The sequence below is a fragment of the Nerophis ophidion genome, linkage group LG19 (assembly GCF_033978795.1).
Source record: "Nerophis ophidion isolate RoL-2023_Sa linkage group LG19, RoL_Noph_v1.0, whole genome shotgun sequence".
NCBI lineage: Eukaryota > Metazoa > Chordata > Actinopteri > Syngnathiformes > Syngnathidae > Nerophis > Nerophis ophidion.
Window position 1 is genome coordinate 23,530 of NC_084629.1, and position 16,656 is coordinate 40,185.

Sequence of the window (16,656 nt, forward strand, 5' to 3'; positions counted from 1 at the left end):
GGAAAACGCTCTATAGCCCGCAGACTTTTTTTGGGCTTTGGGAATCACTAACAAGCCGGAGTCCTTTGAACGCAGATTTCTTGCCGGGACATATGGTGCGATACAATCGGCAAGATAGGATGGAGCTAGACCGTGTAGTATTTTATACGTAAGTAGTAAAACCTTAAAGTCACATCTTAAGTGCACAGGAAGCCAGTGCAGGTGAGCCAGTACAGGCGTAATGTGATCAAACTTTCTTGTTCTTGTCAAAAGTCTAGCAGCCGCATTTTGTACCAACTGTAATCTTTTAATGCTAGACATGGGGAGACCCGAAAATAATACGTTACAGTAGTCGAGGCGAGACGTAACAAACGCATGGATAATGATCTCAGCGTCTTTAGTGGACAGAATGGAGCGAATTTTAGCGATATTACGGAGATGAAAGAAGGCCGTTTTAGTAACGCTTTTAATGTGTGCCTCAAAGGAGAGGGTTGGGTCGAAGATAATACCCAGATTCTTTACCGTGTCGCCTTGTTTAATTGTTTGGTTGTCAAATGTTAGAGTTGTATTATTAAATAGAGTTCGGTGTCTAGCAGGACCGATAATCAGCATTTCCGTTTTTTTGCCGTTGAGTTGCAAAAAGTTAGCGGACATCCATTGTTTAATTTCATTAAGACACGACTCAAGCTGACTACAATCCGGCGTGTTGGTCAGCTTTAGGGGCATGTAGAGTTGGGTGTCATCAGCATAACAGTGAAAGCTAATACCGTATTTGCGTATGATGTCACCTAGCGGCAGCATGTAGATGCTGAAGAGTACAGGGCCAAGGACCGAACCCTGGGGAAGTCCACACGTTACCTTAACGTAGTCCGAGGTCACATTGTTATGGTAGACACACTGCATCCTATCAGTAAGATAAGAGTTAAACCAAGACAGGGCTAAGTCTGACATACCAATTCGTGTTTTGATACGTTCTAATAAAATATTATGATCGACGGTATCGAAAGCAGCGCTAAGATCGAGGAGCAGCAACATAGATGACGCATCAGAATCCATCGTTAGCAATAGATCATTAGTCATTTTTGCGAGGGCTGTCTCCGTGGAGTGATTTGCCCTGAAACCGGATTGAAAGGTTTCACATAGATTGTTAGACGCTAAGTGTTCATTTAACTGCTCCGCAACAATTTTTTCAAGGATTTTTGAAATAAAGGGAAGGTGAGACACCGGTCGGTAGTTTACCATGAGGTCAGGATCGAGGTTAGGTCTTTTAAGAAGAGGATGAATAACCGCTTTTTTGAATGCTAGGGGAACAGTGCCCGAGGAGAGTGATAAGTTTATAATATTTAACACTGATGGACCTAATAATACAAAGAGCTCCTTGATCAGTTTCCCAGGAAGAAGGTCAAGTAAACATGTTGTCTGTTTTATTCCATTTACACGTTGTAACAATTCCTCTAATGTTATTTCCTCAAAACGAGAGAAACTATTTTGGAGGGCAGTACCCGCCGTATATACCATCGTATCAGTGTTAATAGAACCCCGTTGTAGCTGGGACGCATTGTCTTTAATCTCCTTTCTAATGACTTCAATTTTCTTACTAAAGAATTGCATAAAGTCATCAGCTGAGTGGGTTGAGCTACTGGAAGGGGTCCCTTGTTGGGTTAGCGATGCTACTGTACTAAACAAAAATTTAGGATCGTTTTTATTACGGTGGATGAGATTTGAGTAATAATTAGCTTTAGCTAAGGTAAGCATGCGTTTATAAGTTTTTAAACCATCACTCCATGCTTGACGGTGCACCTCAAGTTTAGTCGTGCGCCATTTGCGTTCCAGCTTTCTACATAATCATTTCTGAGCTCTAGTTTCTTCTGTAAACCACGGGATGCGCTTTTTTGGAGCCTTTTTTAACTTTAGCGGTGCTATGATATCAATGGTTTCGCGCAGGGCGTCGTTAAAGTTGTTAGTGAGGTTATCAATAGAGCCCACATACTTTGGGAATGGTGCCATTACCGAGGGCAGTAGGTCAGCAAGAGTTGTCGTTGTGGCTGTATTAATGTTGCGGCTGCTATAGCAGTTATTATTATTATTAGTTTGACGAACATGCGTCTGAACCTCGAATTTTATAAGGTAATGATCGGACAATACTTTAGTATACGGGAGTATCGTAACTTTGGAAACGGTGATACCCCTGACAAGCACTAGGTCTATCGTATTACCGTTGCGATGCGTGGGTTCATTTATTATTTGTGTGAGACCACAGCTATCAATTACAGTCTGGAGCGCTACGCACGGTGGGTCCGATGGGGTATTCATATGGATATTAAAGTCCTCCATTATGATTATATTATCGGCGTGTGTCACTAGATCAGCAACGAACTCTGAGAATTCATTGATAAAGTCCGAATAGGGCCCTGGGGGGCGGTAGATAACAGCCAGGTGTAGAGGCAGCGGTGTGACAGACCTCATAGTAAGCACCTCAAACGATTTATATTTATTATTTATGTTACGACTAAGGTTAAAGTTTTCGTTGTATATTAGTGCGACCCCCCCACCCCTTTTAAGCGGACGGGCAATATGCGCATGTGTAAAGTTAGGAGGACATGCCTCATTTAGCGCAAAAAAGTCGTTTGGTTTAAGCCAGGTTTCGCTGAGACCGATGACGTTAAGATTGTTGTCTCTGATAATATCATTAACTAACAACGTTTTGGGAGACAATGATCTTATGTTTAAAAAACCTATATTATAGGTAGTGGGCTGTTTCAGGGAATTTTTGATCAAATTATCCGTAGTAGCAATATTAATAATGTTGTGTTTATTATGCCCAGTGCATTTAGTATAGTTACGACCATATCTAGGAATTGATACGACAGGAATTTTCCGATTGTTTGATTGTTGCTTTGATAAACTGCACGCATCATGGTTAGCCACCTCAGTAGCGGGGATTTTCCGATTGTTTGTTTGTTGCTTTGATAAACTGCACGCATCATGGTTAGCCACCTCAGTAACGGGGATTTCCCGATTGTTTGTTTGTTGCTTTGATAAACTGCACGCATCATAGTTAGCCACCTCTGTAAAACACATGTCCAACTCTGAAACACTCAAAGCAGAAAAAACGTGTTCTAATTTAACTGACTCCTTACCCAGACCAGTAGTCTCGCATTTTCCATCTAAATCCGTCTTCAGGATGGAGGGAAGTGGTGTTCTGTGGGGATTAGCCTTCTGCTTTGTTTTTAGCCCCGCTCGACATCCGTGTTTCCGATCACACCGCTGGCGTCTGCTCCGTAGACGGCCCCCGCTGCTACTATACTCCCCTGCTTCACAGGCCCCTGGATGTAGCCGCCGACGTATTCCCATGCTAGTTAGCACGTTTAGCACGCACGCGTCTATCAGTCCAAAACGGCCCGATATGTCCACATCCAGAAGTGTCTGGCGGTCGTACGTGATCACGGAGTGACCACGATGTGAGCCAGCCACTTATGATTTTATTACAGAACATTAACTGGATGAGCCTGCATGTCCTGAAAGTGCTGAACATTTGGACACTTGATCGGGATCAATCGGATGAACAATACTATGGAAGAATAGTAAAAAATAGATGAATTTTGGTGCTAATGTATATTATGAATAGGGATGGGTACCGTTCACTTATGAACCGATACGTAATGGTTCCCGGTACCTGGAAATCGATATTGATACTCAACTGTACCAATTTGCAGTACTTTTGTATGTGTTAATACATAAGTTTTTTTCATCGTAAAATCATAGTAAGTGTGTTAATACTGTAATTGTTGTACTTATTACGCACCAGCTGGTTGATTGCAACATGCTCAGTGGCCTAGTGCAGTGGTTCTCAATTGGGGGAACGCGTACCCCTGGGGGTACTTGAAGGTATGCCGAGGGGTACGTGAAATGTTTTATTGAATAATACTTCAACAAAATATGAATGTAAGTTCATAAACTGTGAAAATAACATTAGCATGCTAGTATTGACAGTGTTGACAGCTAGATTTTTCGTGGACATGTTCCATAAATATTGAATATGGATTGAAAAGGATTTGCAAATCATTGCATTCTGTTTATATTCACATCTAACACTATTTCCCAACTCATATGGAAATGGGGTTTGTAAAATCGCTAATGCTAATCAGTAGCAAAGCCAACGTGTAATAGCAAAAGCTGTAAAACTTTGGGCACCGCACGATTCGATTCGATTCTTGGGGGTAATGATTCGATTCAAAATGATTCTCGATTCCAAATCCATACTTTTTCATCACTTTTTAATAAAATTCCACCCAAACATTTAATAAAGTCGAATATAAATAAGACAAAAAGAGAAGTATCCCACACTTCTCTTTTCTCAAGTAAATATGTACATCAACTATATGATTTGTCTGAATGACTGGACAGGACAGAATAAAAAAAAAATAAAAAATGTTTTAATTGATTAAGAATCATTACAAATAATAATCGCGATTCATTCGAAAATCTAATTTTTTGTTTTTACACCCCTAATCAGCATTTGCATTTTTGGAAAAGTGGAGCCTTATTTTGGCATTGAAAATTGCAACAGTACCTCATATGTAGTTTGGCTGAGTCCGCTGTCAGTGCTGCTGGAGTAATGGCCAAGTGCCAAGGTGGGGCCGGGCAACCCTGGTACAGTAAAATGATACTGTTGGGTTTTGCCAGGTTAAGACTGGCGGATTCGGTCGATGCCAAAAACGTACCGGATAATACTAATAATAATATTAATAATACTCACTTTCGTAGATACATTTATTAGCATTTTTACATTGGATTAGCCTGTTATTAAAAACAAAAATATCAAAATGGCTCCCTCGTTCTTTGATGCATTCCCTCTACCTGCGGAAGCTAGCTCTCCAATTAACTAAACAGACTCAATAACGCCACGGTGACGTTTTGGTGAATTTACGAGATTACAGACACTGATAAACATGCTAACATATTAGCTAATGCTAACAATGCTTGCTTGATTACATTATGATAGCACGTATTGTACGAATATGCATGAAAACGCTCCTACAGATGGTTTGGTAAGTAAGAATTGTTTTAGTTATGTTGTAAAACGTACAACCGTTGCTTGAAATGATGAATGAAGACTCCTTTTGAGCCATCACGCTATGGACACTTGAAGACCGATCGGCACTTCGACTTCCGGTTGAAAGCTCAGTCCAAGCAGCAGTGAACGAACTTGTCTAAAAGATGGCTCCATAGCACAAACAACAACACACCTTTTCAGTGTTTTTGCTTGTTTTTAAACTATTTGCATTATGGCTTTTTATATATTAGCCACACAGTTTTATAAGTCGCAGGGTTCAAAGCGTAGAAAAAAATAGCGGCTTATAGTATGGAATTTACGGTACTTGTTAAATAAAAATTCTGCTTTGTTTTTAAAGAGTACTTTTGCCGACTAAGTGACTGTATTTTAAAGTGTTTTCTGAGGTGGTGACAAAAGTTTGAGAACCACTGTCCTAGTGCTTTACCCCTAAGGAGGGTATTAAAAAGAAGTCTGCAGTACTTGTTGCCACTTTGGTGCGCTTCCTAATGTACAAGAAAAAGCCGGAAATGATCTATTAAAATCATCCCTCCCCCCTGAAGAATGTCCGTGAAAGATGCTGGCAAAGATCCACGAGGCATCGAGTCCATCTCGCAGGAATTCCTGTTGGCCGTGCACGGAGCAGCACCAGAAACTGTCAGGCGGTTAATAATGGAAAAAGATGGAAGGGAGCGAGTTCAGTGCCGGGGAAGCAAGAGTCGAATGAAAACAAACAGGAGGCCCCAGAGAGGCCCACTTACTCACGCGAGGTCTGAGTGCAGGGGAAAAAAAACAGTAGAAGGATTCTTGGTGGGTTTTCCAGATACGGAATAAGACCTTCTGGAGGGGTTTTGTTCAAAACTGAACCAGCGGGAGTTATATAGTCGTACTTTGTTCTGATGACATCATCGCAAGGCCGAGTCGCAGTTGCACACGCTCCGAAAAGGAGCTGGCGTCACCGGACTGGACGGTCCGTCGTTTGGGAGAGGCCACTTCATGGGAGGTTCCCGTCGCTTCCGACCACATGAAGGAAGTTTCGCTATTGCTTACGACGGAAAACACAAAGGCGTAGGCGGGGAAGGAAGATGGTGTTTGTGTTTGTCAATGAGTCGACAACAACAACTCACTGTGCCAAACACACACTTTGTGGTCTTTGAAAGCACCTCCATGCAATATCAAGTACGCTTGCACATACTATGGTGTAGTATGCTGTCAAAATAGGGTACATTCCTTATAAATGGTGTACTATGCTGTCAAAATAGGTTAAATTCATTTGATTGATTGATTGATACTTTTATTAGTAGATTGCACAGTACAGTACATATTCCGTACAATTGACCACTAAATGGTAACACCCGAATAAGTTTTTCAACTTGTTTAAGTCGGGGTCCACGTTAATCAATTCATGGTATGAATGAAGTACGCTTGCACATACTATGGTGCACTATGCCAGTGGTTCTCAACCTTTTTTCAGTGATGTACCCCCATGAACATTTTTTTCATTCAAGTATCCCCTGATCAGAGCAAAACATTTTTGGTTGATAAAAAGAGATAAAGAAGTAAAATACAGCACTATGTCATCAGTTTCTGATTTATTAAATTGTATAACAGTGCAAAATATTGCTCATTTGTAGTGGTCTTTCTTGAACTATTTGCAAAAAAAGATATAAAAATAACTAAAAACTTGTTGAAAAATAAACAACTGATTCATTTACAAGTAAATAGTTCTACACATAGAAGTAATCATCAACTTAGAAAGTGCCCTCTTTGGAGATTGTAATAGAGATCCATCTGGATTTATGAACTTAATTCTAAACATTTATTCTCAAAAAAGAAATCTTTAACATCAATATTTATGGAACATGACCAAAAAAATCCAGCTGTCAACACTAAATATTGCATTGTTGCATTTATTTTCACAGTTTATGAACTTACATCCGTATTTTGTTGAAGTATTATTCAATAAATATATTTATAAAGGATTTTTGAATTGTTGCTATTTTTAGAATATTTTTGAAAAATCTCATGTACTCCTTGGCATACCTTCAAGTACCCCCAAGGGTACACGTACCCCCATTTAAGAACCACTGCACTGTGCCGTCAAAATAGGGAAAATTCATTATGAATAAAGTACGTTTGCGGATACTATGGTGTACTATTCTGTCAAAATAGGGTAAAATCATTATGAATGAGGTACGTTTGTACATACTACGGTGTACTCTCCTGTCAAAATAGGGTACATTCATTATGAATGAGGTACGTTTGCAGAAACTACGGTGTACTGTGCTGTCAAAATAGGGTAAATTAATTATGAATGAAGTACGTTTGCACATACTACGGTAAATGGTAAATGGGTTGTACTTCTAAAGCGTTTTTCTACCCCTTTTTAAGGAGCCCAATGCGCTTTGACAGTATTTCCACATTCGCCCATTCACATACACATTCACACACTGACGGCGGGAACTGCCATGCAAGGCGCTCACCAGGACCCACCAGGACCCATCAGGAGCAAGGGTGAAGTGTTTTGCCCAAGGACACAACGGACGTGACTAGGGTGGTAGAAGGTGGGGATTGAATTAGTTACCCACAGATTACTGGCACAGCCACTCTACCAACTTCGCCACGCCGTACCCATGTGGTGTATTGTGTTGCTGTCAAAATAGAGGAAAATCATTATGATTGAAGTACGTTTGCACATACTACGGTGTACTACGCTGTCAAAATAGGGTCAATTCATTATGAAGTACGTTTGCACGTACTACGGTGTACTATGCTGTCAAAATAAGGTAAATTCATTAAAAATTAAGTACACTTGCACATAATATGGTGTACTATGCTGTCAAAATAGGGTAAATTAAATATGAATAAAGTATGTTTTCACATACTATGGTGTACTATGCTGTCAAAATAAGGTAAAATTAATTAAAAATGAAGTATATTTGCACGTAATGTGGTCTACTATGCTGTCAATATAGGGTAAATTAATTATGAATGAAGTACGTTTGCACAAACTATAGTGTACTATGTTGTCAAAATAGGGTAAATTCATTATGAATGAAGTATGTTTGCACATACTATGGTGTCCTATGCTGTCAAAATAGGGTAAACTCATTATAAATGAAGTACGTTTGCACATATTATGGTGTACTATGCTGTCAAAATAGGGTCAATTCATTTTGAATTAAGTACGTTTGCACATACTATGGTGTACTATGCTGTCAAAATAGGGTAAATTCATTATGAATTAAATATATACGCTGCTATTAATTTAAAAAGTCAAAGCTCCAGTTATTATCACACACACTAGTTGCTGTGAAATTCCATCCATCCATCCATCATCTTCCGCTTATCCGAGGTCGGGTCGCGGGGGCAGCAGCCTAAGCAGGGAAGCCCAGACTTCCCTATCTCCAGCCACTTCGTCTAGCTCTTCCCGGGGGATCCCGAGGCGTTCCCAGGCCAGCCGGGAGACATAGTCTTTCCAACGTGTCCTGGGTCTTCCCCGTGGCCTCCTACCAGCTGGACGTGCCCTAAACACATCCCTAGGGAGGCGTTCGGGTGGCATCCTGACCAGATGCCCGAACCACCTCATCTGGCTCCTCTCGATGTGGAGGAGCAGCGGCTTTACTTTGAGCTCCTCCCGGATGGCAGAGCTTCTCACCCTATCTCTAAGGGAGAGCCCCGCCACCCGGCGGAGGAAACTCATTTCGGCCGCTTGTACCTGTGATCTTATCCTTTCGGTCATGACCCAAAGCTCATGACCATAGGTGAGGATGGGAACGTAGATCGACCGGTAAATTGAGAGCTTTGCCTTCCGGCTCAGCTCCTTCTTCACCACAACGGATCGATACAACGTCCGCATTACTGAAGACGCCGCACCGATCCGCCTGTCGATCTCACGATCCACTCTTCCCCCACTCGTGAACAAGACTCCTAGGTACTTGAACTCCTCCACTTGGGGCAGGGTCTCCTCCCCAACCCGGAGATGCCACTCCACCCTTTTCCGGGCGAGAACCATGGACTCGGACTTGGAGGTGCTGATTCTCATTCCGGTCGCTTCACACTCGGCTGCGAACCGATCCAGTGAGAGCTGAAGATCCCGGCCAGATGAAGCCATCAGGACTACATCATCTGCAAAAAGCAGAGACCTAATCCCGTGGCCACCAAACCGGAACCCCTCAACGCCTTGGCTAAGCCTAGAAATTCTGTCCATAAAAGTTATGAACAGAATCGGTGACAAAGGACAGCCTTGGCGGAGTCCAACCTTCACTGGAAACGTGTCCGACTTACTGCCAGCAATGCGGACCAAGCTCTGACACTGATCATACAGGGAGCGGACTGCCACAATAAGACATTCCGATACCCCATACTCTCTGAGCACTCCCCACAGGACTTCCCGAGGGACACGGTCGAATGCCTTCTCCAAGTCCACAAAGCACATGTAGACTGGTTGGGCAAACTCCCATGCACCCTCAAGAACCCTGCCGAGAGTATAGAGCTGGTCCACAGTTCCACGACCAGGACGAAAACCACACTGTTCCTCCTGAATCCGAGGTTCGACTATCCGGCGAAGCCTCCTCTCCAGTACACCTGAATAAACCTTACCGGGAAGGCTGAGGAGTGTGATCCCACGATAGTTGGAACACACCCTCCGGTCCCCCTTCTTAAAGAGAGGGACCACCACCCCGGTCTGCCAATCCAGAGGTACCGCCCCCGATGTCCACGCGATGCTGCAGAGTCTTGTCAACCAAGACAGCCCCACAGCATCCAGAGCCTTAAGGAACTCCGGGCGGATCTCATCCACCCCCGGGGCCTTGCCGCCGAGGAGCTTTTTAACTACCTCAGCGACCTCAGCCCCAGAAATAGGAGAGTCCACTACAGATTCCCCAGGCACCGCTTCCTCAAAGAAAGACGTGTTGGTGGGATTGAGGAGGTCTTCGAAGTATTCCCTCCACCGATCCACAACATCCGCAGTCGAAGTCAGCAGAACACCATCCGCACCATACACGGTGTTGATAGTGCACTGCTTCCCCTTCCTGAGGCGCCGTATGGTGGTCCAGAATCGCTTCGAAACCGTCCGGAAGTCGTTTTCCATGGCTTCTCCGAACTCTTCCCATGTCCGAGTTTTTGCCTCCGCGACCGCTAAAGCTGCACACCGCTTGGCCCGTCGGTACCCGTCCACTGCCTCCGGAGTCCTATGAGCCAAAAGAACCCGATAGGACTCCTTCTTCAGCTTGACGGCATCCCTCACTGCTGGTGTCCACCAACGGGTTCTGGGATTACCGCCACGACAGGCACCAACAACCTTGCGGCCACAGCTCCAATCAGCCGCCTCGACAATAGAGGTTCGGAACATGGTCCACTCGGACTCAATGTCCCGCACCTCCCTCGTGACATGTTCAAAGTTCTCCCGGAGGTGTGAATTGAAACTCTCTCTGACAGGAGACTCTGCCAGACGTTCCCAGCAGACCCTCACAATGCGCTTGGGCCTGCCAGGTCTGTCTGGCATCCTCCCCCACCATCGCAGCCAACTCACCACCAGGTGGTGATCGGTAGAAAGCTCCGCCCCTCTCTTCACCCGAGTGTCCAAAACATAAGGCCGCAAATCCGATGACACAACTACAAAGTCGATCATGGAACTGCGGCCTAGGGTGTCCTGGTGCCAAGTGCACATATGGACACCCTTATGTTTGAACATGGTGTTTGTTATGCTGTGAAATTACTCTCTGCATTTGACCCATCCCCATGGTCACCCCATGGGAGGTAAGGGGAGCAGTGAGCAGCAGCAGTGACATGGCGCACATTTCACAGCACCTTAAGAACTGAGGAGTCCAATTTGGATACATGTGTCGACTCACAGCTTACTCGTTTTTCAAGATAATAGCTCAGGCTGAAAACTGTATCACAACATAAGTGTTTTATTTCAGTCGATATCGATGATTATTGATTTTTTTTTATGACCAATGGAAAATAAGGAATAGGGGAAAAATATAGGAAATGTATCTATGTAACTTTCCTCTGATTCTAATCCCCACAGCTATCAAGGCAGAAAGGAAAGGAAATGTCAACACAAGCATGGAAAACACTCAATCAATTAGACAATATATGTGTATATGTATGAATGTGCGTGTGTGCGTGTGTGCGTGCGTGTGTGCGTGTGTGTGCGTGTGTGTGTGTGTGTGTGTGTGTGTGTGTGTGTGTGTGTGTGTGTGTGTGTGCGCGCGTGTGTATGTATGCACATACAGTACATACACGTATGTATGGATATACACTATGTAAGAAAAAAAATATATATACATATATATATATATATATACTGTATATATATATATATATATATATATAAAGCCTATACATATGAGTACTAATTATATGATGGATATATAAATTATAATTATTATAACTGGTTATTAAGAGTATGTGAAAGTTCAACTCTTACCTTGTTTACTTCCATGACGACCTCCTTAAGGTTGTTTCATCAACCAGAAATGTAAAGCCGCTAAACTGCGGCAAACATGGATAAATGTGGAGAGAGTGTTTTGCATCCCATCATCCCTTGTAATGGATTTAAATGGGATTTTGGTTTTTGTATGTTGATTGGACGTTTTTTTATAATATCTACAAAGTTCAAACAGTATGTTGTGTTATGTGGGACCATGTTTATAACATTTTTGTACTGGTAAAAAAACAACAACTATTCACCGTGTGACTAGGGTAGGTTGTTTGGATTGGGTCATATAAGTAAATGCCGTACTTCCTTGACTTGAAAGGCTAAGTTACTTACATTTGTCACCAGATGTCCACAAAATGGCAGCAATTAGACTACTGGTTATTTATATATGTTATGGATTGTTTATTGAACTCGTGCTGTCTTGCCGGCAGGCTATTTTTAGCTTGTGTGCCTTAATTTGGACTCCGTTGATCTACACCAAAAGCTTGTGTGTTCTTCCTTGGCCCACCTATAATACATAATAATTTAGCCATCAGTTCAGTTTCAGTTTATTTGGAACATACGATACAATGTAATGCATCACATATTTCCAGCTGTTTCATTACAGCGCATCCGAAAAAGAGTAGGAAGAAGCTGAGCTAATTTCATCCTACCCCTTTTCATACCATAGCAATTGTATCCTAGTTTCCTTGTTCTCTCTAACAGAAGAGTGAATGAATGAATAATAAATTAATAATATACTATAGTAAGTAAACAAATATTATATACATAAAGAGTCTTTATCTAAACAAAAAAGGGTTCAAATTGTTCATCATAATTATTGTTCTGTGTACTTTTTGAACACTTTTAGTTTAAACAGTCTCTTAAACTTAATCATATTGGTGCTTTGTTTGATTTCTTTGGTTAATCCATTCCATAATTGAATTCTACATTCGGATATGGTTTTAAGTGTTGTACGAGCATACACATGTTTTAAAATAGATTTTCCTGTAAGGTTATATTTCTCCTCTTTTGTTGAGAAGAATTGTTGTACATTCTTGGCTAGCAGGGTATAGTTTGCTTTATGCATCATTTTAGCTGTTTGCAAATCCCGGAATGACTTTTTGCACACTGCCGACAAACAACAAGGATGTTTCCTTGTTCCAAACAGGCCTCGGATAAGCAGCTCCGCCCACAGCCGTGGCGCTCTTACACAACACTGGCACCAGACGCCAAAGTCAATATTGCAAACTCGCCGTCGGATTCCACGCACAATAAAAGATCTCCCCGAGGACGTTTGGAGCCGATGTAGTTTAAGTGTGTGCGGTTCTTTGTCTTGTGGCAGCAGTAAAGTGTCTTGTTACATCCTCCTCCTCCTTTAGCTCTCAGGCCGTGCCATGAAAGAAGGGATTATGACACCAGCTCGCCTTTTTGTCTCAAACAAGCCGAGGCACATTTTTGAAGCGCTCTTAAGACTGGATGAGATAATCGCACGAGCTACGCCACCAGTCAAACATCTCCACTCGTTTTCATTTGTTTACGTTGTGTGTGGTTAACCCTCTCTCTTTCTCTCTCTCTCTCTTTATCGCTCTCTCTCAGCTACGGTCAAGAACAGCACCAGGCGGGCTTTCCCGCAGCTAACAAGTCCAATGGGGACACTTTGGAAACCACAGGATTATCTGAGGGAGACCTGCTGCTCCGGGTACGACACCTGCTTCCTATGTGGGTCACGGCCCCTACGGGTTTTGCTCAGGGCTGGGCAATAAAACAATATCAATACATACAGCGATGGACATGTAATCTATCAATAACAAAATGTGTTTGATACAACCTTAAATTTTGTTTTCTTTGATGGAAGAAAGAAAAGTTGCAAAGCAAGGTTGGTTGCATGAACAGAACCACTCACTCTTTGGTAAACGAGCAACGCAGGAAGTAGGGTTGTACGGTATACCGGTACTAATAAAGTACCGCGGTACTGATGAATTAAAAACAGTACTATACTGCCTCTGAAAAATACCTGTACTTTTTTTTTTTTACGGACATGACAGCACACCATCGTTACATTTTTACGAGCAAATGGGCATGTTCGGCAACGCACACACACAGACTTCTTACAAGCAAAAACAGTGTTTAGACAGAAAATAGAGAACAGATGCATTTTGGCTTAAAAACTAATGATAAATGTCAAGCTATAAACACTATACCGCCGCTCACCAGGAGGTGCTTTTACACATGGCTAACTAGCGGCAAACGACCGTCGACAGTGTTTTGGCTACTTCTTAATCACTAATCATCGCCTCCATAGTGACAATTAAAGTGAGTTTCTTACTAGTATCATCCCTGCAGGACGAGGAGTATCTAAACATGCTTCACTACATACACACTGCAGGAGGATACACTAGCTAACCGCTAACAGCAAGCTAGCGCTCCTGAATGTTAACAAATGGGTTGATCTACACAGATATTGACAGTAACGATACCAAGCACAAGAGCCATATCTTGTTGATAATACAATGACTGCATCTTTTTTTTGCATCACAAAATCTTTTTTTTTATTATTGTTTATAAACTCAATAAATACATCCTTGGACACAGGATAACTTTAAATGTGACCAATGTATGACCTTGTAAGTACTTGGTGTCGGATCGATTCCCAAATTTGTGGTAGCTTCCAAAACTGAAGTATCAAACAACATAAGAATACGTGATTATTACTTTTTTACAGACGTGTAGATACAACATGTTAGAACAAATAAGAAGATATTAACAGTAGATGAACAAGTAGATAAATGATCCACCATAATGTTGACCAAAAAAGGTCAAAAATGTCACTTCTTGTCAAAGAGAAAGGACGCAAAGAAAAAGGCTCCGCTTCTGCTACCGGAGTTTTTGTTAAGTCTGAAGATTTTGACCACTGATTTGCGATCACAGCCACAGGAGAGTCACCTGGTATCTTTGACCTGATTTTGGTCAGTGGAGAGGCACTGATATGCGGAAATAAGACAAGTTGGAAGAGCCGTTAGCCGCAAGCCATTGGCGCCTTACCGCAATTCAAAGCGGTTGCCTTGCAACCAAAAGCTACGGCGAGTTTACAGCTGTTTTAATAGCACTTGTTTTAGAAGCACTTTAAATCGAAACAGCAGTTTTAATTTAAAGTGCTTCCAACGTCGCAGAGTGATACAAGTTGACAGGCTGATTCCTCAAATTGATCTCTGGACGACGCAAGGTACGAATTTGTTGAAGCAAACAAGTTAAAAGTGCCGCAAGTCGCTAAAGCAACTGCCGCGATGCCAAAAGTTAAAGGAAAGACTGAAATCCCGAAACGTTCAGTATCAGCTGACACAGGACACAACTGGGAACAAGATTTGAGACTGGACACAGGATATGATAGGAATGAAGAAGGGGTACTACAAAAAATACTCCATGAATTTAAAAAAGAAATGAAAGAAGAATGGAAAGAAATGAAAGAAGAAATTAAAGAAATGATGGGTGGATGGAAAAAAGATATGAAAGAAGAAATCAAAGAAATAATAAAAGATCTGAGAAAAGCAACAACAGAACGCAAACAAGATGTGAAAAGTCTGCAGCAAAATATGGAAAGTCTGCAAACTCAGAACAAAACCAGAAAAAATTAAGCCGCTGATATGTTCCAACAAATGAAGACCCTTCAAGAAGATATGCGCCAACAAATGAAAACCCTTCAAGAAGACAACTACATGCTGTGGAATATCATAGATGAAAAGGAGCAGGATAAACGAATGAATGATATCATTGTGACAGGGCACCGAATTAAACCAAGATCCTATGCGAAAGCTGTGAATAATGAAGGTGAACCAGACGAAATGGATATTGTCTCAGCAGAACAGCAAGTGGTCAACTTTTTGCAATCAAAGGAAATTGAAATCGACATTAATACCATCGAAACATGCATCCCACTGAACAGAAAAAACAACAACGTCACTCCAGTCGTGCTCGTGAAACTCGTGAACGGAAAATCTAAAATGGCATTGCTAAGACAGGGAAAGAAGCTCAAGGGAACAAATGTGTACATCATGGGTGTCAAACTCTGGCCCGTGGGCCAAATTTGGCCCGCCGTGTAATTTAATTTGGCCCTTGAGGCAATATCAAATTAACATTAGAGCTGGCCCGCCGGTATTATACAGCGGCGGTGCCGCTCCTGAAAATCTCCCGGGGAAACCATTCTCCCGAATTCCACCCGTACAACAATATTGGGGGCGTGCCTTAAAGACACTGCCTTTAGCGGTCTCCACAACCTGTCGTAACGTCCGCTTTTCCTCTATACATACAGCATGCCGGCCAAGTCACATACTATATGCGGCTTGTAGACACACACACAAAAGTGAATGCAAGGCATATTTGATCAACAGCTATACAGGTCACACTGAGAGTGGCCGTATAAATAACTTTAACACTGTTACAAATATGCGCCACACTGTGAACCCTGACCAAACAAGAATGAAAAACACAATTCGGGAGAACAACCGCACCGAAACACAACATGAACACAACAGAACAAATACCCAGAACCCCTTGCAGGACTAACTCTTCCGGAACGCTAAAATATCCACCCCCGCTACCACCAAACCACACCAACCCCCAACCCCGACCACCTCATTGTTTTTATTTTCAAATTTATTAGCTAGTGGAAAACGTTAATGTTGATATTTACTTCAGAAGGCTGCAAATAGATAAGAAGCATTACATTTTTATTTAAATTTTATTTATGTGATGTTTTTTCGTTTGTTTTTTGAAAGTTGATTTTGTACTATTAAGTTATATAAGCGTTGTTAAAGCAAATCAGTGTAGCAAACTGAGCAATAACATTTTCATTCACTTTCTCCTGTTACTTCAAGGCTTGAATGTTTGATTCATTCCTTGTTGTTATTTTACTTTCAAATGTATTATTGGCCTGTGGAAAAAGTTTATTTTGATATTTACATCAGAAGGCTGCAAATAGAAAAGAGGCATTCAATTTTTATTTAAATTTTATTTGATATCCCATTGATCATCACCGTTTCCAAAGTTACGATACTCCCGTATACTAAAGTATTGTCTGATCATTACCTTATAAAATTCGAGGTTCAGACGCATGTTCGTCAAACTAATAATAATAATAACTGCTATAGCAGCCGCAACATTAATACAGCCACAACGACAACTCTTGCTGACCTACTGC

At 41.9% G+C, this 16,656-nt stretch overlaps 1 protein-coding gene across 1 annotated transcript in view; it reads left to right on the plus strand.

Moving 5' to 3' along the window:
• Window positions 1–5,596: 5,596 nt before the first annotated feature.
• The window catches only part of LOC133537818 (uncharacterized), a 31,854-nt gene continuing 20,794 nt past the window's right edge, over window positions 5,597–16,656 (plus strand). Inside the window, exons 1-4 of the mRNA XM_061878890.1 lie at window positions 5,597–5,842; window positions 5,948–6,100; window positions 12,631–12,754; window positions 12,944–13,161. Of these exons, the coding sequence (XP_061734874.1) occupies window positions 5,597–5,842; window positions 5,948–6,100; window positions 12,631–12,754; window positions 12,944–13,161 (741 nt within the window). The remainder of the gene's footprint in view (window positions 5,843–5,947; window positions 6,101–12,630; window positions 12,755–12,943; window positions 13,162–16,656) is intronic.